The following is a 27,342-nucleotide window of genomic DNA, read 5'->3' as shown; positions in this document are numbered from 1 at the left end:
GTCAAGTGCTCGCCGCTGCCAAAGTTTGGGCCTCCAGCTTCCCCCCTCCCGCCTTCCCCGCTGCACTCCCCTCCCTTCCTCTCTTCCCACCCCCGGAGCGCCTACAACACACACACACACACACGCACACACGCACCCCCCGCCACCCCATCACCACCTGACCGCCAGCGCCAATTACCGCGTGGGGCCGCGGACCCCGGATCAGGAAATGGAAGGAGGGCGAGCGGCCACGGGGCAGCTCCGCGCCCTCGGACCCACCGCGGGGGCCGCTCCCGGGGGCCGCCACCGCCGTGCCTCCCCTCCCCGGGCGGCGGCTGCCCGCCGAGGGAGCGCCCCGCCGGGGGCTGCCGGCTGCCCGCGCCCCGCGTCCTCTCCTCACCAGCATCCCCGGCTCCTCCCGCCCGCCGACCCGGGGCCGCGTCCGGCCATCGCGGTGTCAAGCGCGATAAAACTAATCCAGCTCTGACAGTCTTTCTCTCCCCCCTTCCCAGCACTTTTTGTTTCCCCTCTCCCCCGCGGGAGAGCGTAGGAAGCGGGGCGAGGCAGCGGAGCGCAGCCCAGCTGCATGATCCAGAGGGAGGCAGGCATTGCACAAGGCGTTGCACAATCCTTTTGAACAAGCCCATCTCCACATGCCTGGAGTCGGGGCTGCGCGCAGGCAGAGGGCGGCAGCGGCTGCCGGGCACAGGCCACCGGCAGCCCTCCGGGGTCTGCCCCCAGCGCCCCGCCGCTGAGGACCGCGGGCCGACGAGAACTGTGGGGCTAGTAGCCCTTTGCACCTTTGAGGCCGCGCTAACCGGAGAAATAGATGCAAAAGTTAGTATGGAGGTGGAGGGGAGGCCAAGGAGAGTTCTCGAGTGTCTTGCGGGGTGTTAGGGATATAGCGACCCTGAAAATAACGGGGAAGAAAGGGGGAAGGGAGCAAGGGGAAGGCGGACACGACGGTATCAAATACTTCCCACCGGCGGTCGTAGGGCTCACTGCGAGCATCCCTCCCCGCGGAGGAGCGGTTTCCAAACTACGAACCGAAGTCCGTCGGTTTGGTATGCCTCGTCTTGGGTTTATTTCTTAAATTTCTGTTCCACGAGAAATCGCTAGCGCCTTCGCAGAAGTTAACTCTCAAACCCTGGCGTAGAAGGGAGAGGGCACTCGGGCACTTCTGCGTTGCTAAAACTGAGACTGCTAACGATATTTGCAGCTCAGAGGGAAAAGAGGCAACCGCCCTGACCTTAGGTAATTGAAATTTGATGGTTAAACTAATTACGCTCTTATTCTAAGGGGAAAAAAATACTTATTGAACGCCAGCTAGTCTGGTACATTCGGAGTTAGAAGCGAAGTTTTTGGATTTTTTTTTTCTTCTTTTCAGGAAAGCTTTTGAACACATAGAAATATTTACCGCACCCTTCGAGAATATAATTGCTGAGTGGGTAATCTCATCTGCTGGTATGGGAAAATACATCTAATATATCATGCGTAAATATGATACGTTTCAGATCTTGCCCTCCTAAAGATATTACATTAACAGTTACCCTGGTTTAAATTTAGATTATGGTCATTTGCAGGTTTATAGGTAATGGATACATGCAATAAAATTCTATTTGAATATATATTCTATCTAACAAGACACACATCGTATCGATTTATATTTTATACACACACACACACACATTGCAGGCGGCTTGCAATATGTTAGAACATTTCCAGCACTTGGGTATACTGGGGTACTTATCTAAACAATCAGTCATTTCCTCCTCCTATCGAATGTCTAATTTGTAAAGAGAGTTAAAACACATTTACTTACTCATTTCCAACAGCACATCTATGGAACTCTTTAACTGGGGTAATAGATAAGTTTCTCTATTTACTCTGCACGGAGAGGAAATGCGGTTACACACGCGCACCCAGAGACAGCCGCAACTGTTCAACAATACACGTTTGACAGGAAAGGGGAGATTGTTTTATTTAGACTTAAAAAAACCCCAACAAAACAAAACAAAACAAAAAAGAACAGCACCCCATGCACCCCATGTTGTAAAAGAATAAAGCTCCCTCCTCCATTACTCTAAAAAATAAGATTGCCAAAGTTCACCACAAGCAGAGAGCATTTTCCCGGCGTAACGACATACAAGCACACAGACAGACACAGACGTACAAATACCTGCCGGACAGCACTAGATGAATTACACTGGGTTATGGTAAATATTATCCTCGGCATAAGTCCTGAGACACTATGGCCGGAGAAGTACAGCAGGCTGCCGTGCTCCCAAGCCACGCTAAAACACAACGAAAAGGGGTGTCTCGGTTTGTAAGCTCAGTGCTATATTGGGCGAGCTGACCACGCTCTCTTTCGTATTATTTAACGGGATTAGTTCTCAAAGTATACTTATTTCACTGCGCCTCTTTCTACCGTGGGGCTCGGGCGCTCGGTTACAGGGAGAAGGATGCAATTTTGTATACCACTGTAAATCTACAAGGTGACCTGAGCTGCTCAGCTGAAGACTGTTTTTTTCGTCTGGTTCTATTAGGCTGCGAAGATGTGCTGAGACAGGACCTACAAAAGGCCTGTTCCATGTCTTTGTGGTTTTGTTATCATAAACAAGAACCCAGCCAAGACCACCAAGTGTTATCTTGCACACGGCCATTTCGACATTTTACTGCAAGATTTATGGCTGTAATAAACAATCTCAGAAACCCTTTTTTTTTTTCCCCCGGTACTTCCCTTTAACAAACTTGTAGAATCATCCTAAGCTCTCAAAGAAAGAAAAGAAGAGGACAAATAGGCCAGCTCCTTTACTTTTCCAGAAGGACTAAAGGCTCGATTTCACTGGCGAAGGAGACTTTAATCAGTTAATAAAGGAGCAAGAGTTTCCTGGCCGAGGCTAGCCGAGGAGATGGGGACCCAACTGGAATTAAGTTAAGAGGGAGAGAGTTAATTTCCATGCACCCAGAAGAGCCAACCTCATACATACCCAAAGAGGGGGAAAAGGGGAATCCCCCTTTTTCTTGTGAAACAGTCAAGCACTCCTGCTACCCTCCACATGCGCGGCTAAAACGTAATTACCCCCCCCAAAAAAAAAATAATAACAGCAAAAATAGTACTAATAGTAGCAGCAGCAACAGCAGTAGTAGTAGTAGTAATAATAATAATAACAACAACAATAATAATAATAATAATAATTATTATTCAAGTCAACCTTTCACCGTGCCCGGGCATCCTCCACCAAGAGCGGTAGGAGGAGGAAGAATCGCACTAGCAGCCTGGTTTGAATTTGATTTGAACCATTTTGAATATATTTAGCCCCAGCTTTCTCCTCTTGAATGCGAGGCTGTCCCAAGTTTCAAAGTGACCGAAAAGTGACACCGTGTGCATTTTGTTTCTTATTAATCTTACACATTGACAGTCTTTGTTAAATAACAAGGCGTGCCCTTCACCAGGCGACATTTTCATATTTGTTAGACGCGGTGACCTGAAGTTCACCTCGGCCTTGGACTTAGTTTTTCTAAAAGGTCTATAACAGTGTCTTTTAGATAGCGGGGTGCTTTGCCCAGGTCACTACTTCTAGGCGAAAATTAAGAAAAAATCGCGGGAAAATGTAAACGTTATGGAACGTATCGACTGTATTCCCTCCTTTGTTCGCGGGAATGATACAGCCCCCGAGGCTGCTCCCTTCCCTCTGCTCGCTGCCGGGGCAATGCTCATAGTTTTACCCCAAGTTCAGCATTTGGTAAAAGCGGTGACTACCCTGGTACTGAGACTCCTTTTAACAACGGGATGGTTGGCGGGATTTGCTCTCTCTGTCCTGGCGCGGTTAAATAAACACACGTAAAATGTGATTTGTGCCCGGATTTTAAATGAATGGTCTTTTGAGCAGACCTTCCACGCCAGAGAGCAGCGCGCTGAATTGCAGCGAGTGAAAGGACAGAAAGAGTTCGTCTCAAATTATTAACTGTTCTGCTCCAGGTTGTTGCCTTCTTTTTTTTTTTTTTTTAAGGAATAAATTAAACAATTCAGGAGAGTCAATATTTATTGAAGTCGCAGTTCCGACTTATTTGAAAATATTCTCATTTATATTTTTATTCTAAAACAGATTGAAAATACGGATTTCTAGCCACTAATTGTTTTGGTGAGGAAGCAAATGGATTTCGGTCACCTACTCTTGAGTAAGCCGGTTATAGTTCACAGCTTTCGTTCTGGGTATATCAAAGACGCATTGTTATTCTTGGAAACAATCCGCCTGCTATTCTCTAACAAAATAGATATTCGGCTACGGTTTTTAGCTTGTTATCTGGCTTCGCTCTTACACCAAATAAATACTCTGGATGGGAAAGGTTATATACTATCTCGAGCGAGGGCAGGCTCCCCAAAGGCGTAACGCCAGGGCTCGCTACAAGTGAGCAACAGCAGCAACTCATGAACAACGCCTGCACGCCGAGCAAACGCTTGCATTATATACTTTCCGGGCTTCAGCAGGTACTTTAGGCAAAATCCCCAATAATCACTTTGGCTAATCTGAAGTCTAACCCCTCGCATATTTGTTCCTGAGAAATAGCACTCGACTGCCACGATACAGCTGTGTCTCTGGCAAATAATTCACGCGTACCAGCTACACAGAGGCCAGTGTAGCCTCCTGCCTTGGGGGTGGAAATGCAGCTATGCATGGGTGGGGGTGAGGTGCGCAATTCCTCAGACTTCTTCGTCGCCCTGTCCCCTCCTCCGCACCTTTCATATCTTCTTATGAATACTTGGGAATATCCTTTCCCTCTTCCATCGATCCCTCACCCTCATAATTTCAGGCTGACTACGGTTTGCTGTGATCTCCCCCAGAATGAAATTCCCTATGCGGTATTGGCCAGTTCTCCCTACAGACGCTCCTAACCGAGGAGCTAAAGCTTCAATACCGAGGAACCAAAAAATCCCAGCAATGTGGAAATAACTCTTTGCGCAAAGAAATTCTACCAAATTTTTTATTTCGGGAGGGGGAGAGGGCGGGGGACGGAGGGAGGGAAAATAGACCTCCCTGCTCCCCATTTCGCTGGGATCTGCTGCCTCGGGTAATTCCAGAAGGCTGTGAGATCCCTCCAAATCACGGAGCAGCGTAGGGCACCAGCTTCTCCGCAATATTTTCCATCGGTAGTACAGCATGGCCTCACCGCTCCGCATTTTAAACGAGCTCCTTCGGAACAAACATATAACCCTTATTATCTCCAGCATGTCCTGTTTAAGCACAGTTTAGCGGTCGCTACAGAAATGAGAGCAAAAATAGAGGCGCGGCTAGGATCGATACACGCGTTAATAGCTTCGCTCCTATCTTATCTTCCTGCCATTTTGCAAAGTGAGAAGGCTTAACATTAAACCTCTTAAAGCAGGTTATTATATAATAAACAACTGCGAAACATTTTGCTACCTGACTCTCGGAGGAGGCAGCATCAGCGGCTGCTCTGGGGGTGACACGCATGTTTACCTGCCACGGCTGAAACAGAGATATTCAGACACAAATGTGGCCGATAATTCAAGATGAAATACAACGTGTATTACTCTTGAAAAGAGGAATTTTCTATCCTTTCCTCGGTAATTGAGGTCATTCAGCCAGTAGGGTTCACCTGGAGTCCATACTGTGATACACACGTAACTCAAAGCTATTTTATCTTTTGTGCTGATAGTCAAGATCTCGGCTATAACATTGACATCAAACTCTGTCTGAGCGAATGACTAAGAGTGGTGCAAAACGTAAACTTTTGACCCTCAACTTTTTGACCTGCAGTTGTAACGCCCTTAACCACAAAGATATACAAAAGCTATGCAGCTTCTTTTAGGAGTAAGAGACCCGCACTGTTTGTTTCAATAGTTCTGCCGTTTCCCCCAGCTTTCCAAGGGCTTTTTTTATTTTTCCTTCTTCTCGCTGTTGAGAAATCGGATACTTTTGCATTTTTAATTATTAGCTTTTTTTTTATTTATTTTATTTAATCTCGCAGCTTTGTAAAGTGCTGTTAAATCAGTTTGCACAGCCTTTCGGCAGCGTTGGAGAGAAGCCTGTTACTCAAAGGCGCTATATGGTTACAATTGCAGGTGAAATGCTGGGTAAGTTCTGGGCGTGAGGTTGGAAGGAATGTAGCAACGAGCGTTGGGGAAAAAGCTGCAGCCCTGTGCTGCGAGGGTCTTAGTCATTTCTCCTTGGTTTAAACATAAAGAAACAACTCTAATTGTTTGCGAAGCCTTGTCTAGGCAAACGAGTTGACTGTGAACTTGGTCTAAAGCGAGCTCTGCTGGTGATTCCTAGGGTGTGCAGATTTATCTTTTCTGAATTTACTTAACCTGGCAGTGAACTGCACGGGCTGCCATTTGTTATCCAGAGACAGACTTCACCTCAAGCAAGGACTGTTCCACAAAATTGCAATAATTACCCAATAACCTTCATAGCAAATATTATTATTGAAAAGACTTTTTTTTTGGGGGGGAGAGGGGTCTAGGAAAGATTCCTTATGTATGCTATAAGGCGAAATCCTTGCAAATTTTACGCACTCTCTGTGTCCGTTTTGATATTGTTTGTGCGTGTAGCTACAGGAACATGTGACTGTGATGGTCCATAAGTATTTGCCTTCCAGAGAGACATTAGTGAGGATGCTTTAATTTGAAAGGGATAATATTTTCAAAGATGACCAGGCGGCTGTGGGAGCTGTGTTTTTGCGCTCTGGCTAGCAACTCTAGCAACAAATCGCCGAGATTTTAAGGGCAGGAAATAGAAAAAGCTAAGAAAGCAAAGCGATGTCTTAACTTGGGCAGGAGATTTACTTACGGCTGCTTTTAATGCGTTAAATCTGTATTTGCGGGGAGGGAAAAGGCATTGCTCCAGTATCCAGGGTTTGAAATCGAAACCTCATGATCCGCCCCTCATGATCTGTTCCATTCAATTTCCCATGGAGCAGATTGCAAACCCCTCTATTGTCAGCCTTCCACAGATACACACTTATTAAATGTAAGGAAATGGCAGAATAATAATTTCCCCGTAATGTTCTGCAATTAGGGCGTTTGCAGGGTTTAGACAAGGCTGCAGAGCTGTAATTTACGGATGACTTTCCATCGGATTGTTATACTTCTGGTTTAGAGAAAGTTACGCCTTGCAAAGTCACTAGTTATACACGCTAAGAGAGTTGCCTAATCTTTAATTGGCCTTACGCTTATACATGACACACTACACTCAAGTATTTCTTTCAAAGGATTAGGTAAACTATATTTCAAATCGCAGAACGCCACTTGCCATACCTAAAGTAAAACAAACTCGCACGCAGTAATCCCTCAAACACAGCAGAAAAATAAAGTGCGCAGATAAGACCTCTCTCCTGATTCCCAGAGATTATTCTCCATGACATTTTCCCTCGGAAAACAATTAGGACCTGGGAATATTTTGGTAGAGTTCGGCAGTCTGGGGTTGTTTGAATTTCAAATTTCAAAGCGGATTAGAAAATCTGAATGCGTTTCTGGATTTGAATGGCTTCAACTGTCCTTCTTAGGGCAGGGCAGGACCAGAAATATGGAGAAGATGTCATTTCTAGCTAACTTCCTTTTGTTGTTAGAGAGTTTCTTGCAGTACAGGGGGGTTTATATGCTTGTGGGTTTGGAGATATTTTTATTTTCCGTAGTTTTTGAATCTCTGTACACTGCTGTACGTGGAATGTGCTCCAGAAGCCACATTCAAAAATGTGAAAATACGTAGTAGCAAATCTTTTCGCTCTAAACAATGAAAAATTACAATCTGCTGTGACATCCAGGTTCGTAAAATATTAGTCGAACGGGTGTGCGTGTGTGTTTGTGTATTCACCAGCTAATTCAAATAACGCAGTGTTGCTGAATGTTGAGTAACCGCAAACGGTTTGTGTCTAGTATCATTCCCATTTACAAGCGAAGGATTTTCCTTGGAAAATGACCCGTATATAAAATAAGCCCAAACTTTTAAAGGATTTTCATGCCTTTGCCTCAAACTGTAAAATTTTATGTCATATAATACAATACAATACACGCCTATCATATATAACTTTCTGGTATTCGTAGTAATGAAAATGTGACAGCTCGTGTACTATAAAATCTCCAGCTGTTTATTACGGAAATGATTTTCAAATGTGCATTTGGATATGCACTTTTAAAGCCTTTCCCATTTTTTAAATATAAAGTATATGCATACGTGTTTGCTTAATGTTCACAGGAAGGATACACAGACACAAAGGCTTGGGACTCCATTTATCTTACACAGGGGGTTGACTCTAAATATTAAATATTTGTAAAACTGTGAAACCTTTGAGCTGAGTCAACCTTACATGCTACTGTTTCTTTAACGTTAAAGGCAAATAAACTAAAAATAAGGATCAGTCGGTAATGTGCAGACCTTGTGGGAGTACACAACAGCCTTACCGTCCTGTACCCCTGTGCTTTTCTCTCATTTTCGCTCGCAGCAGCAGACACAGTCTAAACCACAATATTTAAATGGGATAGCACTAGCGAAATAAAACAAAGCCCATGTCCCAGCTTGCATCAAACCACCCCGTTCTTTTGCAAACCCAAATTTATGACACAAGGAGGAAAACAATGAGATCTGCTGAATCCCTTCTACTCCAAACCTGAGCAGAGAACAAGATACTCACAGCTGGTTTGGAGATAGAGAGGTATGTCTAAATTTTTGAGTCAATTCTCAAATCTCTTCCCTAGCCCCCAACTAGTTGGTCTGCACTCCTCGAGATCACTGGCTTAAGTAACAGCTCTGAGGGTAAGGATCAAGCCGTAATGCTACCCAGAGAAAGACAGAGTTCCTTTCACCCTTTCATTCAAGTCCTGTAAATTCAAAGACTAAAGTTAAATCCGGCCATAAAGTTTATTGCTGAGTAATCACACTCTGGTGAGAACAGTCCACTTAAATAAAAAGAATGTTGAAGTAAACACGCAGCTGGGGCCTACCCCACAATGGCAGCCAGCAATATAAGGCAGAGAGGGAGAGAGCAGAGCTGGCGGGATATTTACAATCTTCAATAAACCAAGCCCGTATTTCATAATTTGCAGCACTCTAATGACCTGTAGTCTCTTGTATTAATGCTACAAGTTACAGTCAATTGGTTCGCTTAAAAAAAAAAAAGACACAGGAACATATATATGTATCCATGCGTACACACACTTTGTATACATAAATAAACGGATATTAGACACACACGTGTGTGTGCATGACTTTATACGGGCATATACATCGATTTATACATGCATGCACACACGCGCATAATTTAAATATATTTATATTTATGCCATTACATATAGGATCTGGAAAAAGTTACAGCAACATTATAAATGCACTTCACAAAACATGCTATGCACTCGCAGATGGACATATATACACAGGTAAAGCTTTCTGCAGAACCCAATGCAGAAAATAGGAATCTTAAGAGCTCCAGTACAGTCTGTGCCATTTTAATACTAGCTCTGATGTGCAACATATTTCACCAATCCAAAGATTATTACCATATCAGCACGCCTCCAACTCTATCATGTCTACATAAGGCACTGCCCAGATAATATCAAGCCCTATCTATTTTGTTTCCCCTTTTTTTAATCGCCTGCAGTAACTACTCTTTGCTAAACAAAACCTCTCCAAACTTGGAGAGTCTATTGGAGCAAAGGAAGTAATTATCTTCTGCGGTAGTCAAAGTGATTAAAGCTAGGCCCCAAAATCCATCTCTGCCAAAGTCGCTTATTGTGGTTTACTTTGATTTGATCGTTAAAATAGAGAGCTAGCTGCTGCGAGTGAAGGGATGGGGGAGATATGCAGTGCAACCTGAATCATTAGTGGTTGATCCTGCCTCTCGGGCTCCGTGGGACCGTCCTAAAAAGCTCCAGGCGGAGAGGGAGGGAAAGAGAAAGAGAAAGAAAGAAAGAGAGAGGCAAGAGGCAGCGAGAGCGAGCGGGAGCCTCGGCTTCCCCACTGTACAAATAAACTTTAAGGAACTTGTGCACAAAACTTACCTTTGACTTGCAAGGAGCCATTTTTCATACAGTACTGAGAACTTGTGGTTTGGATACTTCTGTCCCTAAACCTGACAATTTGAATGGCCAGGAGGCACACGTAGCCTGCAAAAGAGTCAAATGAAGTCCAGCGTCAGTGAGATTATATGTTATGTGGTATATAATGTTGGATGTCAACTCCCCAAAACCATAAAACTTACTTTAATGGCACCACGTGACTTTTTATAGCCAGTGAGCCTATCTGTCTGTGCTATGGATGATTTTACGATCTAATTCATAGACAAAACCCTATTCATTTGGCACCCAAATGTCATATAGCCGGAACTGGGGCTTATAAAGTTTACTGTTTTATAACTTTTAAGGGAAGGCAGCAATGTAACCAGTCAGTAAATGTGCAAATCTTTAGTTGCTCTTAGAAGCTCAGAAGAGTTAACCATTCAAGCTCTGATGGGGTAAGTAACATTACGTTTATAGCAAACTAATTGTAGCAAAGAAAACCAAAAATCTTTAAAGGGTGAAAAGTGGTAATGTGGCTAGCGAGGGTTACTAATAGACGCAGAGGGCTCGGACGTGGCTGTCCTGCAAATATACTTAATGAAACCACAGGAGAAATTCTAGAGCGATGCAAACACGTCCTGGAGTTAGCAGCGTGTTTTAACAAAGCACATGGGTGGTGGTGTTTTTTTTTTTTCCAACCATCAGCAAACAGCTAACAGTTGATTCACCCACAAAGGGTGTTGATTGTGGTCCTGCGATGCAGCTTTCCACCTAGCGAGAAACCAGTAAGGAGGAACTTACGGTCAAACTTTCAATTAAAAATGCTGGTAGCGGACAACCGCTGCACCTACCATTTGCAACGTGCAGCAGGAGCCAGGTAAAATGTTATTAAAAGCTCTGCACGGGTTAATATTTTTTTTCAGAGGCAAATCAGGAAGCACAACTTCTTGCTTTGCACAAACCAGATCACGAAAACTTTACAATAGAAAGTTTATTTTTTTTGTGTATTTCCAGTCAGGTTTTTTTAAAAACAAATACAAAAAAAAAAAAAAAAAGCTGATCACAGTTTGCTCAAACAGCCAGACTTTAACTATATTTGTAACTTTGTTCACAAAAAACATACATCACAGAAGCTGCGCTTAATAAGAGCCACTTCTAAGAGTTCGTGCAAAGAGTCATATACAAAGGCACAGCAAGGACATACTGCTTGGAATCACAGTTTTCGTCACAGATTCACTATTCACTACATGTAGGACAAGTTCAGTTGATTTCATCATTTCACCTCTACAACAGCATTAATTACACAGGAATTATATAGGTAGTTTGAATAAAAATATTTTTAACAGCTTGGAGCTATACAGACATTAACACTTGACCACACATGCACAGTTAAGTAGGTTGAGTGCAACACATAACATTTGTACTAAACCGGGGGAGGGTTTATTTCTCTCTCTCCTTTTTTTAAACCTTTTTTTTTGTTCTTTTTTTGTTTAGTTTAGTTTTGTTTTAACAGTTACTTCAAGTAACACAGCTCGCTTCATATAAATAAGTTAAAACATCTATTTTTTTTCAAGACAAAGCCATTCAAGACAAAGAAATGTACGATAAAAGCAGATCTACTTATACACGCGAGAGAATGGTAATAAACAGGCTCATGATTAAAAGATGAATAAGGGCGACAAGAACAAGGTTTCTTCACAGAAGTAACACAAGGAAGTTTTAGAAAGTCAACTTAGTACTGACATGAGACGCAGGGTCAGCTAATACTGCTCAGTACTTTTAATTGATCAAACGCTTAGGGACGGAATGCCCCTCCTGCAGCTGCCATGCTCATACTTTTCAGCTTATTATCCTTTTTCCATTTCATTCTCCTGTTTTGGAACCAGATCTTTATTTGTCTCTCTGAGAGGCAAAGAGCATGTGCTATTTCAATCCTTCTTCTGCGGGTCAGGTATCTATTGAAGTGAAATTCCTTTTCCAGCTCCAAGGTCTGATAGCGGGTGTAAGCAGTCCGAGCCCTTTTCCCTTCTGGTCCCCCTATGTTGTCTGGAAGAGAAAAGTACATGATTTAGATTCTCAGCAGCCACTCGGAGCCTTCGTGCCTTATTGCAGCTACCAGCAACCAAGACCGTTATTCTCAGTCCTGCTTCGTTTTGTTTCTGGTTTGGATAAACGCTCAACAAGTTTCCCCCTCCAGCCACGTTTAGGAAAGGCTTGGGGGAGGGGGATTTTGTGGTCTCGGTAAGTTTTCGCTTGGATTTGGGGTTCGATTTTTTTTTAATTGATTTTTCTTCTGTTTTTTAAGGCTAATCCCCCCCCGCCTCCCGCACCTCCCCCAGATAAGCTGGTTTGGAGGATGCCTCTGCTGTTAGCTGGGTTTTCAGAGCTGGGAGAGCAAAGCTGAAGCGTGAAGCCTTTTCCCACGGCTGAGCTGGGGAAGGCTCTGGGAGGCAGCGAGCCCCCGGCTGCTCCTCCAGCAGCGAGGGCAGGGCAGGTACCTGGGGTTGAAAGTTGCTCCGCTTCCCCGCGCCCCTCAAGCCTGCTTCCCCGGAGTTTGGGGCGACTCGCCCCCCTCCCCCACGGCTTCCCAGCAGTGAAAACTGCCCTCCTCGCCCTCTCCTATTCTCTTTTTAATATGGCTCGGCAAAATAAATGGGGTCAGCCGCGTCGTTCCCACTGGAGGATCCCCCCTTCCAGAGGAGAGCCGGGAGCAGCTCTGCTCCCGATCCCCCTTCGGGAAGGCGCTTTCTGCTCCCCCGCTGCCCGCCGGGGCCGGCGCTGGGATCCGGGCGGGCTGTGTTTTTGGGGCCGGGCGGTTTATTTTTTTTCTTTCGGGGGAAACTCGCCCAGAGAACGGAGCGTGCTTCCCTGCCAGCAGAGTTGTGCTGTGCGCGGAGGCTGCCCGTTCTCACGCCCTCCTCTCTCCCTCTCCCCGACCTTACTCGGCGCAGCCACCCGGTTTACATTAAATCCTCCTTTTCCTCCAGAGAAATAAAGAAATAACAGGGTATTTGCTTTACCATGACTTATGTGCAGTTTTCGCATCCAGGGGTAGATCTGGGGCTGTGAAGGCTGGGCTGTGCTTTGGTCGGTCGGGGCACTTGCCTGCTCGCTGCTTGCTGGAGTGTCTTCCTCAGTCCCAGACGAGGTGCCAACCCCATCTCTGCTGATGTGCGTGTTGCTGCTGGAATTGGACGAAGTGCTGGTGGAGTTGGCGAGGGAGTTTTTCACCCCGTGGTGACTCTCGCTGACAGGCGAACCGGCCACAGCGGTGCAGGGCAGAGGGTCAGGGGGAGGCGAGTGGGAAGCCGTCGCGGGCTGGTTGTACCTGGGCTCTGTCGAGGCAGAGGTGGTGTTGGCCGGGTAACTGCGGGGTCTCTCATTGGCACCAAAGTGGGTGGAAGCAGAGCGCCCGACGCTGAGGTCCATGCCATTGTAGCCGTATCCGTACCTGCCGGAGTGCATGCTGGCGGAGTCCCTGTATTGCTCGCTCACCGAGCTGTGATCTCCATAATTATGTAACTGGTAGTCCGGGCCATTTGGATAGCGACCGCAAAATGAGTTTACAAAATAAGAGCTCATTTGTTTTTTGATATGTGTGCTTGATTTGTGGCTCTTGGTCGTTTTGTGCGTCTATAGCACCCTTGCACAATTTATGATGAATTATGGAAATGACTGGGACATGTACTTGGTTCCCTCCTACGTAGGCACCCAAATATGGGGTACGGCTTCACATCACGTGCTTTTGTTGTCCAGTCGTAAATCCTGCCTGATGACCTCTAGAGGTAAACTCGTGCACTGGTGGGGGAGCTGGGAGGGTGCGGGCGGCCCGGGGCGCGCCGCCGCCGCGCGCCGCCGCCGCCGCCGCCCGCCCGTCCACCGGCCTCTAGCGCCACCCGCTGGCGGCGCGGGGGATGGCGGCGGCTCCGCGGGGTCGGCCCGGGGTGACGGCCCCCGACGGTGGCGCGGAGAGGCGCGGAGCGGGGCGCGCCGCGCCGCCACCGCGCCCGCCGCCGCCAGCGGCACCGGGAGCAGGCGGCGAGGCGGCGGGGCCGGTGGGGCTTGCTCCCCCACCCCGGCCGCCGCAGAGCCTTGCGTGCAGGGAGCGCTGCGCTTTGTGCCTGTTGTCTCCTCCATGCGGGGCTTATTTACTCCAGTTCACAAATCCTATATGATCCATCCTCGGACGATGGAAACGCTTACGTCCCTTCTAGATATTTTGTTTTCTTCCCTCTCACCCCCCATCCTTTTTCCCGCGCCGGAGGTTTCGAGAGGCACCCGGGTCCTGCCGATGTGAAATGGCAGGTACCTATGAAAGATAAATATCGTGCAGCGTTTTTCCAACTAGGGGGTCAAATTCCAGGCGGCTTTCCGCCGTCGTTATTTTTCCTCCTCTCGGAAAAAAATTAAAAACCTCTAAATGCGGCGGTAGCCATTTTGCATTAGTATTTTCCAGGTTTGGAGTTTAAAATATTTAGAGCGGTAGCCCAAAATGCGCTGCCTTCCAAACAAAAGATCCCTGATGCGTGTACAAGTGTATGTGTACACAGCTTCACATGCACACACAATATAATATAGAAAGCTATAGCGTACATATTAATCAATATTTTAGCTGCGCTTATTTTACTATACAGAACTCGAAGTGGAAACATTTTATGGCAGCCACTTTTCTTTAGAGTATCTATTTATTTTTTCCAGTGCTAAGAAACTCGAATGTGAATTAAGATACCACAAAAGCGGGGAAGAATATCTCCGAGTTAATATGACAGACACTTTTCTTTCCGTAAAACAAAACAAAAAAAAAAAAAAAAAAGAAAAGAGAAGAAAGATCGACCCAAGCTCATGAAGCCCCAAGAAATGTAGTCCATAATTCAAAGTCCCTTCAGTGTAGAGCTGAGCTCACCGAAACCTCAGTGTAAGCTCGACGGGAACCACAGAAATTCGCCCGCCTCGAAACCTCTTCCCTCGCCTCCCCTGAAGTTTAACGCCGAGTGTTTACTTCAATACTAGTAGTGCAGATTAAGCAGTTTAGCGGCATTTTAAAAATCTCCCTGCACTTCATCTTCGCTTTAACTGCATGCTTATATCCAGGGATTTATACAACAATTTTTTAAAAGGATTTTTCTTCTTTTTGTTATTTAAGTATCTTATACATGCATAAAACTTGTTTCCTCCCCTGCAGACCAAACACAGCATAACGAGACGGCCCGACGTAGCGGGAGTCAGCAAAAACATAAACCCAAGATTTTCTAAAATCTCTCTTATTTCTACAATATGAACATTTCTAATTAAAAAAAACAACAACAACAACACTCGCTTATCTCTTCTCACACAGGCACGCCAGGGACACTCGCCCACACACGGATGCTCACGTCAAATATTTAAAAATCTGGGCCATTTCTCTAATACTTTAAGCAACGCCATCTACACTTTGGAAAAGCGTTTATATACATACATGCCTTTAGCTCAAAAGCTGGGACTTCCACATACATTAAAAAAAGTCACAGATGATTGCAAATGTACATCTTTTAACCAAGCCTTTTGGGAATTAATAGACTGTGACAAACCTACAGGACTTCAGTAGCAGAAGGAACAGAAGGTAAATAATAATAGTAATAGTAAGTGCTAAGGAAAGGCCTGGTAGCGTTTATTAAACGTGGTTCTACTCCCCTGACTTTTCCTCTGTTTCTTCGCTGATGGGCTGTGTGGAATTTATGAATTTGTTTTCCTTTTTCCATTTCATCCGCCTGTTTTGAAACCATATTTTAATCTGGCGTTCAGTAAGGCAGAGAGCGTTTGCAATCTCAATACGTCGTCTTCGGGTTAAGTATCTGTTAAAATGAAATTCCTTCTCTAACTCTAGCGTTTGGTATCTGGTGTAAGTTTGCCTCCCTCGTCTCCCATGAGTTCCATATACTGTACCTGTAGAAGTAAAGACAAAACGATCGCATTGGACAGGGCCCAGTGATTTCAGACCAGAAAGAGCGGTTAGTATATTCTGCCTCCTTTTGCGGGCACAAGCACAGGGTGTGGGGAGGCTGCTCTGGTTTCCTGAAGGCTTGGGTTTTTTGTCCTCTCTTTTCCTTTTCTCCTGCCTGACCAGCTGTAAATGCGGATGTGCAGCGTGCTTACGGTGGTGGGGTAACCGGGGTACAAAGAGGCTTTAAGGTGGAACGAGGGAAAGCGGAGTAGGTAGCGCCCGTGTGAATCGCTGAGTAGTGTCTACCTCCTGCGTGTTGAGAGCCTGTGCGCGGACACACACGCACACGCGCACACACACACGCAGATGTGTGCGATCCGGGGAGCTGCACGCAAGTATATGTGCGCGTGTGTGTGCACGTCTATGCGGGTGTGTTTACATAAACACACTCTATTGCCATGATTGCGACTACAGAGGGTCTGTAATTTAAGTATAATTATAGACATCAGGTAAAGATCATAGAAGAGCCTTTGCCATTTGCTCCGGAATTTATTGCCCTCGAATGCAAAGCAGCATCAGAATGGTCTTGCTAAAAGTTTAACTTTCCAAAAAAAGAAATGCGACCCACAGTACAGCAAACGTAAACTCTGGAGGAGGGGAGAGGAGGGGAATCACTAGCAAAAACTGGAAGTAAACGTCTTAATATGGGATTATTAAAAATAAGTGGCACTCCAATACAAGCCTTCCCCCCAGTACCACTCCTGGACAGAATAGTTCAATTATGCGAAGTTCACTTGTAAGTCAGAGAAAATCCGCGATGCCGTGGGAGTGCGCCCGCGGCCCCAGAAACGTGCTCTCAATATCCGATACTTACAGGCTAATGAGCTGGGGGAGGGGGGCGAGGAGGAATGTGCTACAAACGCATTGGATCCTCAGTACAGAGGGCATATTCCCTGCATCGCTCTCTGTCAATGAAGGAGCGGAGCAGAGGCTTTGGGGTGGCTTTAGGAGAGTGGTAAAAGAGATCTACTCCCTTTTCTCTCTCTCTTTTTCGTCTTTTTTTTTTTTTTTTTTTTTTTTTTTTTTTACTTGCTTCCTAAGTAACTTTCGCCCGTGAACCCACAAGCTGGGCTCTCGGCCACCGTTCCCAGGGTGCCAATGTGCCAGGTCTAAAATAACCTGAGAAGGTTTCATGTTACACATTGCCCTGCAGGAGCCGTGCCTCTCCAGCAGTCTGGACTTTATCTAAGAACCAAACACACACACACACACACACAAAATATCTTGGGGAAAGAAACTTTTCCTTCCTCCCGCCCCGATTGCATCGAAATGCCTTACCAGCGCAGGAGTTCATCCGCTGCATCCAGGGGTAAACAGGGCTCGTGTACTTCCGGTCGGTGCCTTCCTCATTTACAATTTTGGCTTGGACGCCGCTGGATTTGTAGTGTTGATCGGGAGAAAAGTGCAGGTAGTCCCCGGGCCCCCTCTGTTTGCCACTGCCGGAGGGAGAGGCGCTACTAATTTCCTTGTCCGAATAAAAACAAGAGGCTCCGTACTCATAGGAAGCCCGATTGCAAGCAATGACGGTGTTGGACTGTTGGTAGAAACAAGGTGAGGTGTAAGTCTTGTCCTGCAGGCTGCTTGTCCCGTACGAAGCCGGAAAATGCCTGAGAGCATCATAGCCCGCCGGGTACAGGGGGATCTGCCCGAGGAAAGAGTCTTGGCCCCCGGGCAGGCTCCCCGGGAAAGTGGGATTCACGAAATAGGAACTCATTTGCTCTCCCCCTCTCTCGGACCGTGATTTGTTGTGTATTAGTACATCTGGCGATAACTATTAGGAGTCATCGAAGTGGTTTGTTTCTGGATGGCCGAGCGCCAAAAGCGACAGCAGAAAATAGGAGCAGCTGACGGCGGGGCGGCCAATGGGAGCGCGCGCGGCGCCCGCTCCCCCGGGGCCGCCGCCACCGCGCCGCCAACTTACCGGCAGCCCCGGCCCCGCCGCACCGCCCCGCGCAACGCCGCGCAACGCCGCGGAGACCGGCCGCGCCCCCGGGGCGGCACCGCCCCTCCGGAGGAAAAATATTCCAATCATAATGATAGTAGTAGTAATAATAATAGTGATAATTGCCGGCAGGAGCAGGCAGCGCGGGCAGCGTGACAGCGGCGAACGGGGACACTCCCCCCCACCCGACGGCTGGAGGGCTGTGTAAGGGGGGCACCCTTAAAAGTTGGCGGGCCCACGCCGGGCTCGTCGCCCCCGAGGGAGACGGCAGCCCCACGGGCAGGGTGGGCGAGCCGCCCCCGGCCTTCCGGTGGGGGGAAGCGGCGGTAGATGCTGCGGAGGGAAAGTTTGGAGCGGAGGGAACATGTGAAAGGGGGAGCGGAGCGCCGTGGAGCACCGCGCAGAGCGAAGAGGCGGGGGCGGCCCGGCCTCTCTCCTTTTTCCCACAGCGATGCCACAAGCGCATCCAGGAGGTTTTGGGCGATTTTTTTTCGGAAAGCGCCCATCCGCTGAGGCTTCCCGTCGGAACACGGGGAGCCCGCCCCAGCGCCGAACCCAGATTTTGTGAGAGAGGCTAACGCGTCCTGCGTGGAAGTGATCTCGTATCTTAATGAACACCCCCATAATTAATGCGGAGGTTGTGGCTGGGGCAGGAAACGGTGGCCTTCCGGGGAGGGGGGTTTTGGTTTGCACCAAGTGCCCGGGAAGGCCCCGGGAAGGCCCCGGGAAGGGCTGGGCTGGCCCCCGGCGCCCCCCGAGCAGCCCAGATAGAGTTCCACGTGTCTCTTCTCCCCGAGTACTCCCCGCCAGAGTCGAGCCGAGGGAATCAAACATTCAAATTAAAAAACAAGCTAGTAGGACTATTTCTAATTAATACAGCCTCGCTAATAATTCAGCAGAAACCAATCGCTTTCGTTGTTGCTCCGAAAAATTTGATTAAACGCGGATGTGTGTCTTTAAAAGAGGAAAAAAAAATGAAACAAACATTTCCACCTTCATTTTTCAACATGGCAGTTACACCATAGCGGAAATATAATTCTTGGCCCAGGGCAGGGACAGTAACAGTGCTGATGAAATTCGCTGAGGCGCTTTTAATTCAGCCGTAACCCTGCAGTTCCTGGAGATAACATGAGGTTGTTCATTCCAAGCTGTGTTTACTCATCATCTGTGCCCATTACAACAGATTGAAAAGCCGAATTTTAAATGCGCTCTGACGGAAAGTGACATTCGTACGAGCCCCGTTTCCTAAAGCAGCTTTCAAAGGAGAGTTTTGTTGTTGTTGGGAGACTATTTGTCTAATTTCCGGGGGCAGATTACGATACCTATAAAACAGTGGTGAGTTAAAACATCTCGCCACAATAGTTTGTATTGTTCACAGTCTCAGCTGGACTTTCACATTCAGATGTTGATTGCCTCCAATTATTGGGGTTTTTTTTCCCCAACTTCCTTAACCTCTTCAACCCGGCTAATCCATAAACACACCTGGAAGAATTACAGCTCAGTCGCTGCATGCTTTGGGAGGTCATTTCAGGAACTTGTATTTCCTGAAAGCCAGCCTTCTCTACAAAAAGTTTTCTTACGCAGTGCGAATAGAGTTAAAAAAGGAGGGAACACCAGCAAACAAGCACACAGCACGCTAAATACAAAGAGGTTTTTAAAAGAGCAGATTTTCGCCAACATAGGTCAGAACGAAAACGCACCGTGAAAAATTAACACTCGGGACACGCGAAACCCACCCTCCCTACTTTAAAAAGTTGTGGAGAGACGGTCTTTTGTTTGAATCCAACACACAGAGACCAAAATAAAAAATCCCGCCAGGCTTAGTTATATTTACATTTTATAGCACCGGTTACAGACTGATTTTTTTTCCGCTCTTTTTGTTTCTTTCCTCTTTTTCCAGTTATTGTTTGCGCCCAAACCAAACTGTCGAAAGCCCGGCCGCAGGCAGTGAAAACATTTATTCCTTGATCCCATAATATTAAAAGGAATGAAATGCGCACGTTTGCCTGGCTGGGTCGTGTTAGATAGTTACAGTGACAGCTAAACAATCTGCACTGCAATCTCCGCTTCAGTCACATTCAGGCATCCTCTCCGCTCCTCCCCCTACCCCCAGAAAACCCCGAATTACAATAATCTGTTACCCCCCAGCTCTGCCGGGGAAATGCCCTGCCCAGACACATTTCGCAGGAGTTTCCCCTTCACCATTCCCCCTTTCCCTGAAAAGCAGAAAGCCAGCTGCTGCATTTTGCCACCGTAGCAAAGTCACACTTTACAATAGCCGTGTATTTCATCCGCCTTTTTATTTGTTTTCGGAATTCCCCGCACCCCCAGCGCCTCCTCCACCAAGCACTTCGTCGTCTTCCTCCTCCCGCCGAAAACCCGGCCGGCAGCCCTAGACACCCTCGGATACAGGTGCGGGGGCAGTTACCCTCTTAAGCCTAGGACCCTCCTTCTCCTCGTATATAAAACCACTTACAAATCCTTCTCATGCTCGGCAGCATCACCAAAACCAACCTTTAACTAATAGCTCCTAATCCAAACAGTTTGGGCAAGGCGAATCGTTGTTTAGACTGGCGGAGTACCGGGAGCCTGGCCGGGTCCTCCCCAGCCAGTTCCCACTGTGATATTTTACAGTTGACATACACCGAGGTACAAGCGGAGGGGAAGGGGAGGAGGCAGAGCCGGTCCTGCCGGAATATCTTGCCCGGGGCGGGGTGGGGGGGCGAGCTCCGATGTTCCCGTATAAAAAAGGTAGGCCGGGTTTCTTTTCTTTTCTTTTCTTTTTTTTTTTTTTTTGTCTTTTATTTGGGTTTCCCGCTGCCCTTCCCAGGGGCTGCGGGGGCCGCTCCGCGCCCGCCTCCGCCGCTCCGCCACGCCGTGGCAGCACTGAGCACCCGCCGCCCCGCAATAAATAATCCGGCGCTCACTGCAGCTCCAGTCCGGCGGATACCGCAATGCAATGCAAATGCAATGCTTTATCAGCCCGGCAGCGAGCACAAGCAGAGCCGGGGACAACACTTAAAGCACTCCGAGCCCCTCATTCGCCATGAGGAGGCGGGAGCGGAGCCGGGATGGCGGCGGGGGGTCTCGGGGGCTCCGTCCCCAGGGCTCCGCTCCCCCCCCCACCCCGGCACACACCGCGGGGCACCGGCCCGCCAGCCGCCGCTCCCCCCGCCCCAGAGCCGCACCGTAAGAGTCACAACAAGGAGAGAAAGGGGGGAAAAAAGCTCCGTCTCCGGCGCTGAAATCGGTTTAGCCACTGCAAAGCCCGCTCCACGCAGCCGGGGCGCGCAAGTTACCCACGGCGGAAAGCGCCGGGAACGCTGTTCCGACGGACCCACGGCGGGGCACGGGGATCTTGCAGGCAGCGCTTGATCCGATAAAGAAAATCAAAGACACATTCACGCTGTTTCCCAGGTCTAGAAATAACCTTTTCCCTGGACATGCCAGAGGGAAGCCAGGAGACATTGTGCTGACTGGAGGGGTACTTTTTTCTGAAATAGTCAAAAATAAATTACATCTAAATTTCAACTGCCGCAAATGAACGTTAAGTTAATGTTACGAAATCAAAAAAAAAATGTTAGGGGGTTTAATTTTTTTTTTTTCCTCGTGTTGGAAAAAAAAATCCCCTCGTATTGATGCTGTGAACCTGAATTCTTAGAAAACAATCTGAATGTCACAGCAACCCCCCGGAAAATGCAAACAGAAATAAACTTCGTGGAAAAAAAAAAAAAGAAGAAGAAGAAAGAAAAATTCACGGTTTCCTTGCTAAATAATATAAAGTAGACATTTTATTTAGGCATATTTTTGCATGCATTGATTAATCCGAAATCAATTGAGCCGCACCACCTCTATTTTTGGCCGGTAACATTACTATTTAGTTTAATTGCACATGTCTAATATTTAAACGTATTAAACCATGTTTCCCTGCTTACGGTAGTGTCATATACATTTCTCACCTTTTAGGTTCTGGCTCACAGGAGCCCCTGCGACTTTGACAGCTGTCGCTTTGGCTGCACAGGAGACGAATCGCCCTCCTTTTGGTGCCAGAAGAAGCAGGAAATTAGCCAGGTTACAAGTTGAAAATCTGCCACGCCACTGCTTTGAATCCAATATGCCACACCTTCCAGCGGGGGAACTGGAAATTGCCATCCCGGATCTGTGTTCTAGGCGGCTGCTTATGCCGAACCTCCGCACACTTTGTTCACTATTGCCTTACAAAGAACAAATGAAACGGGGATTGAAAGCCAGAGAGATCCGAAGCAGGACAGAGCTCAGCAAAAGAATGCGGCTCTATTCTCGCAAGGGAAATTATAAAAAAGTTCATGTTCACGGTTACCATCCACATGACCGACAACGACCAATGGAAAAACCGAACAACTCATAAAGTTGTATTGCAAAGTTGTAAATTTTCATAAACAACAACGGATTTATGGCCTTTTCCTCATCACTAAGAAGAGGCAGGTCTTAGAGAGGCGCCATCTTACCACAGAGGCAGCCCTGGAGTTTTTTTAAAGACCTGGAGTTTGTACTAATTTTATTAAAATTACAATTAGTACGTTGACCAGGAACGGAGTGTAGTAAAAAAAGGGAACTTCTGCACAAATGATGCTCTGGATCTACCTGTATTTACCCGGCCAAATAAAGGGACTTTTCGGGCGACTTATTTTTAAAAAAAAAAATATTGAAAATATTAGATCTCCTTGACGTTACGTGGTCCCTGGCAAAAATTATACATTTTCTACAGCGGGGCGATTTTCCCCCATTTTAATGCCCCTCGCAAGCAGCATGCGCAAGCCACACACATACCCGACCAGGTCATTTACACTTGGAAGTTTCGCGTCGCACTTTCTGTTCATTACCAAATATTATTTCACTGTATGCGATTTCGGCTTGATCGCCGGACGCCTGGACTGGGGCTATGATTGCAGGAGGACACGGCAACACGGTGGAAGGAAGCCGCCCCATAAAGAAGGCTTTCCGCTTTATTAATCAACTGCGCTAGGGGGAAAAAAAATATCACAAAGTCGAGGTAGAGAAATTGACTGATTCCTATCAATTCATCACCTTGGATATATTTTTTGTCTTCTGATTATGGGAAAAAAAAAGATTTATATGGTCTAATTTCTTTATTTGTCTGTGTAAATTATTTTTTATGCTTTCTTCGAACTGTTTCCCTAATAAACACACACAATTCATTGTCAACAAGCATGTTTATTTTCTGTGTAACATAAAACACATTTATCGTGGGAGATACTTGAACACGGTATCACTTCCAAAGAGAGTTCACAGACAGTATTTTTTTTTCCACTTCCAATACTTACACGGCATATCCAAATGTTCACAACGAACACATCGAAACACATTGTAACATACAATTTTTGAATAAACTTTAGCCAAACCTTCAAGACGGATTTATACAGAGTTCTTAACAATACATCATGCTACAAAGTTTCCAAATTAATTATATACTGCCCAATTTATGACATGATCTTACAAATGAGCTCCAAGACGAATATAAATGACAACAAAAATCGTTCAAATATACAGTATCTTCTATTGTAGGAAAATTCACGGTATTACATATTAACACGTTCGGATAATCAGGACAAACAGGGTTTTTTTTAAAGGTGGTTACATAGTCATTTAATTTCACTTTTCAAAGAACGCTTTCCACTGTATTAAGGAAGATCAACCTAGAATAAGAAAACGGCCTTTAGCAGAGGCAGCCGAAGGTAGAAGCCAACGGGAGATATTAAACCGCTTTGTACAATATTGGCGTGTGTTTGCTTCCTCACTCGGAATAGTAAAGAATCGAGAACAAAGATATATTGCAGCATATGGTTTTCATTTATAATTGCTTTGGAATAAATATATTATTTAAAATTTAAATATACTCAGCTTTTTCGGTACCAAATTCTATACCAAAGCTATTGAGCGTGCTTTTTGAACGACTACACTTACACTTCTAAAAGCATTTTGCGATTCACATTAATGTTATCTTCTTTTGACTACTAAAATACAGTATACTTTCGAAGATAGGTAGGCGGAGCAAGATATATAGGTAGTCTGGAAAATAGGTAGTACAAATCATTGTTGTAGATTGTAGTGGTTTGTGGAAGATCTTTTTTTTTTCCCCTTAATTGCTGTTGAACCTTTTGTTAGTGTAGCTGTTAGTTATGACACTTTTTTATCAATAATTAAAAAAAAAAAAAGAAGAAAAAAAAAGAGAAGTGCAGAGCTATTTATTCGAAATTAGGTAGTTTTTCTTAATGTGAGCCTAATGCACTTTTCCCCTTACACATGACTGGGACCATTGAGTCAGGTAGTTAGTTCGGAAGGTCACGGTTTACTATCTGTGCAAGCAGCAGTTCTCCCACTGAAATGTCCCCTGGACAAACCCACCCAGGTTTAGGTGAACGAAAAAAAAAATGATTGTAGGATGCTTTTAGGAGATATTACCGAAAGGTTCGGCACAGGGCAGGTTTGGGGAGTACGGGAGAGTGGAGGGAAAGCTGGAAAACCGCCCCAAGGAACGTTTTCATGTTTGCAAACCCTCGCTTGCAAGATGATTATTAAAGGGAACTGATTTTTTTTTTTAATATACAAAAAAAGCGAGTCTCTCTCTTGGTTTTTGTTGGTTTTTTTTTCCTTTAAAGGGAGCTTTTCCAATCATCATGTGCATACATTATACTAAGAGATCGCTTCCTCGAGTGAGACTCCTTAGTCCTCCACCTCTTCTTCTTCTTCCACTTTCTCGACAGAGGTTGCTGCTGACGTGGGCTCATTAGGAGCGGGGGTGCTGGACCTCTCTTCCTTGTGCTCTTTCTTCCACTTCATCCTCCGGTTTTGGAACCAGATTTTGATCTGCCTCTCCGTCAGACAGAGGGCATGGGCGATCTCTATCCTCCGTCGCCGAGTCAGATAACGATTGAAGTGGAATTCCTTCTCCAGCTCCAGGGTCTGGTAGCGGGTGTAGGTCTGGCGCCCTCGCTTCCTATCTGGACCTGAAAACAGGCACACACGGCCAGGAGTTAGGTAAGAAGAGAGGTAGAAATTTTCTCTTTTTAGTTTTATTATTATTATTACAAATAAATAAATAAATAAACAAACAAAAAGCGGCCGAGCGAGAGTGAATTATCTCCTCCTCCCACTTCCAACTGCCCCCCCACTTTGCCCTAACAAAGACATTTCAGCCACACTACCTGCCCTGCTCAGGCAGGGCAAAAATTAAGTTGCTCGAGACCTAGAAAAAGTGGAGAGAAAGCATCCAGCAGAGGTAGTGGGGGAAGAAATTGCTTTTGGGAGGAGAAACTTTCCCCCCAGGCGACGTGTTTCCCTAAAACCTTCCAGACTTTCGCGTTTCGCAAGGGGAAATAAAAAGCTGGAAGGCTGGGCTGTATTTATTTTATTTTAATGTCGGGGGCTCCCCACACACACCCACACATCACAACCCCGCCTGTATCATAAACAATACATCGCATTTAGCTCCAGAAAAGAGGCTCTCCTTTTTCCCATACTCTCGCCCCCAGCCCCCCCCCCGTTTTCCTGTTTAGTACATTTCTATAGATCCTTATCTCTGTGGAAAGGGCAGAGGGGACGACGGTGGCACGTCTCGGCAACGTGGGCTGGCAAAGTCCTCATCAGCCCGTCCCCCGCTCCTGAACGCCCCTCTCCCCTCCGCCTTCCCCAGCGAGCGGGATTTTTTTTTTGCCCAACTTCGGCAGAGGGCAGGGGAGAGGCTTACCCGTGGGGGCTCTGGCAGCCCGCAGCCAACTCTCCACATTTCTATAGCAAACAGCGCAAACCAACTCAATGCTAAAATTCCATAGCAAATGGAGTTAAATAAATTTACGAGGCTAGAACCCATTAATTGAGCAATAAAAAGTTTTATGATACTCATTTACATACAATGCCACGGGCTTTCTACGCAATGGCGCCTCGGCTATAATTAAAACCATAAAGGCTGTGCTGACAGTAATTCTGGAGACACGCTTTTCCTGGCTGCCACGGCTCCGAGCCCTTCTCCGCTTGCCCCTACCTGAAGACCTCATCCAGGGGTATATCCGGAAATTAGGCTCAGCCTGGTTGTGCAGGTTGCTTTCCTCCGCTTTCTCACAGCTGGGTTTGGTTAGCTCATTGCAGAGGACGGGAATGTTCTGATCAAAAGAGGAACAATGCAGGTTGTAGGCATCAGAGCCCAGGCTGTATCCGGAAGAGAACGGGCTTTGATATATGGTACTGTTCACATTGTACAAGCCGGGCATGGAGGAGGCGAAGGCACCCGCGCCTGGTCCATAGCCGCTTCTCTGGGAGTTGCTTGCAAAGGAGCAAGAAGTAGGCTCTGCATTTTGGAAAAGAGAAGCCCCCGCCGTATATTTGCTAAAAAGCGCATTCACATAATACGAAGAGCTCATAATTTTGACCTGTGATTTGTTGTCCGGCAGGCTTCAGTGTCGGTTTTACGAGGTAGCGTGATATATGATAACATTACACCCCCAGATTTACACCAAACCCCATTTTCTTTTGGACTGAGCTGCCTGCAGCACGTGACCGGTCATATGACACCGCCCGCCAATCCCCGCCCGCCTCACAGGTGGTGCCGGTCGCGGCCCACCGGTGCCCGGCCATGGACGGCCCGGGGACGCCGCCGCCGCCGCGCCCGGCAGCGCCCTCCAGCCGCCACCGCCTCCTCGCCCCCCGACGGCGCCTCCGCGGGTAGAGGGGGGGGGCGCTCGGCCCCCGTGAGGACACACACACCCCGCGTGCTCCTTTAGACATACCCGGGGGTTGTAAAAAACACAATAAAATAAAATATAAACTTTAAAGGAGGCTGCTCGTCACCCACCCGTTGTTTCTCCGCAAGGAAAATAAGCGGGGGGTAACCCCGCAGCGGGGTTTATGGGGGTACCCCCCGGCCGCCGGGCCCCGCCACGCCCGGTCCCCGCCGCCGGCCCTGAAGGGCTGCCCGAGCCTTGAAAATCAAGATGCCCCCCTGGAGTGAGCCCCGCTAGTTTCCCCCACTAGGAAAAAATCATGGTTACTCCCCCGGGGGAAAAAAAAAAAAAAGAAAAAAAATGCGAGGACTCAACTTTCTGAACGCCTTAGAAAAAAACACACACACTCACAAAAACAAAAACAGAAACCAAAATAAACACCCCGAGTTGAAGAAATCGCCTACAAATCTCAGCTTCCAATCTCAGCCGCCTGCTTAATGCCCCTTGTACCTTTCCGTCCTACATACCTTACAGTCCTACGCGTGAGTCAGCAGCGGTACGCTCAGATGATGGGGAGCGTTGCTGCTTTTCTAAACACTGGGCTCCCCAACAATGCGAATGGCTCTCCATTGAGGATGCTGCAACCGTGCCCTTCCTTTAAACGGATCGTAAAATGAGTTTCCTTCCCTCAGACAGGGAGTCCTGGTAA

At 46.8% G+C, this 27,342-nt stretch overlaps 4 protein-coding genes across 9 annotated transcripts in view; all 4 read right to left on the bottom strand.

Annotated features, from left to right (window-relative positions):
• HOXA3 (homeobox A3) overlaps positions 1-22,192 on the bottom strand; it is a 44,829-nt gene extending 22,637 nt beyond the window's left edge. For 2 of the 3 annotated variants that reach the window (XM_068404768.1, XM_068404769.1), the window contains exon 1: positions 21,876-22,192. The gene's annotated coding sequence lies outside the window, so the exon portion shown is untranslated. Of the gene's footprint in view, positions 1-9,997; positions 10,076-21,875 lie in introns of those variants that run through there. The other variant, XM_068404767.1, reaches the window with a different exon arrangement.
• Positions 118-17,833, bottom strand: HOXA6 (homeobox A6). Of its 4 annotated transcripts, none has more exons than XM_068404775.1 (3): positions 17,253-17,833; positions 9,998-10,102; positions 118-2,273 (listed from the first exon to the last, which is right to left on the bottom strand). In XM_068404775.1, the coding sequence occupies exons 1-3, from the start codon at positions 17,686-17,688 to the stop codon at positions 2,203-2,205; spliced, it is 612 nt and encodes a 203-aa protein (XP_068260876.1). In that variant the 5' UTR covers positions 17,689-17,833; the 3' UTR covers positions 118-2,202. The 4 variants fall into 4 exon arrangements, with proteins under 4 accessions (XP_068260876.1, XP_068260878.1, XP_068260875.1 ...); XM_068404777.1 differs by having other exon boundaries at positions 118-1,866; positions 17,253-17,832; XM_068404774.1 differs by lacking the exon at positions 118-2,273 and adding an exon at positions 8,870-9,857.
• On the bottom strand, positions 11,061-13,806 carry HOXA5 (homeobox A5). Its single transcript, XM_068404772.1, has 2 exons — positions 13,015-13,806; positions 11,061-12,040 (listed from the first exon to the last, which is right to left on the bottom strand). Exons 1-2 carry the CDS (start codon positions 13,574-13,576, stop codon positions 11,790-11,792), a joined length of 813 nt encoding a protein of 270 aa, XP_068260873.1. The 5' UTR covers positions 13,577-13,806; the 3' UTR covers positions 11,061-11,789.
• A 918-nt stretch (positions 22,193-23,110) lies between the features above and the next one.
• HOXA7 (homeobox A7) lies at positions 23,111-26,450 on the bottom strand. Its single transcript, XM_068404778.1, has 2 exons — positions 25,958-26,450; positions 23,111-24,923 (listed from the first exon to the last, which is right to left on the bottom strand). The coding sequence occupies exons 1-2, from the start codon at positions 26,331-26,333 to the stop codon at positions 24,640-24,642; spliced, it is 660 nt and encodes a 219-aa protein (XP_068260879.1). The 5' UTR covers positions 26,334-26,450; the 3' UTR covers positions 23,111-24,639.
• Positions 26,451-27,342: the final 892 nt, after the last annotated feature.

The sequence above is a fragment of the Nyctibius grandis genome, chromosome 7, assembly GCF_013368605.1.
Source record: "Nyctibius grandis isolate bNycGra1 chromosome 7, bNycGra1.pri, whole genome shotgun sequence".
Taxonomy (NCBI): domain Eukaryota; kingdom Metazoa; phylum Chordata; class Aves; order Nyctibiiformes; family Nyctibiidae; genus Nyctibius; species Nyctibius grandis.
This window is presented reverse-complemented; position numbering and strand designations above follow the sequence as displayed.

Bases quoted from the DNA above. Each gene is read 5' to 3' on its own strand.
- HOXA6 (XM_068404773.1), bottom strand. From the start codon at position 17,688: ATGAGTTCCTATTTCGTGAATCCCACTTTCCCGGGGAGCCTGCCCGGG. The intron at 15,917-17,252 runs GTAAGGCATTTC...TTACTTCTACAG, and splicing joins GCGGATGAACTCCTGCGCTG to GTACAGTATATGGAACTCAT.
- HOXA7 (XM_068404778.1), bottom strand. From the start codon at position 26,333: ATGAGCTCTTCGTATTATGTGAATGCGCTTTTTAGCAAATATACGGCG. The intron at 24,924-25,957 runs GTAGGGGCAAGC...GCCTGTTTTCAG, and splicing joins CCCCTGGATGAGGTCTTCAG to GTCCAGATAGGAAGCGAGGG.
- HOXA5 (XM_068404772.1), bottom strand. From the start codon at position 13,576: ATGAGCTCTTATTTTGTAAACTCATTTTGCGGTCGCTATCCAAATGGC. The intron at 12,041-13,014 runs GTAAAGCAAATA...TTTCTCTTCCAG, and splicing joins AAAACTGCACATAAGTCATG to ACAACATAGGGGGACCAGAA.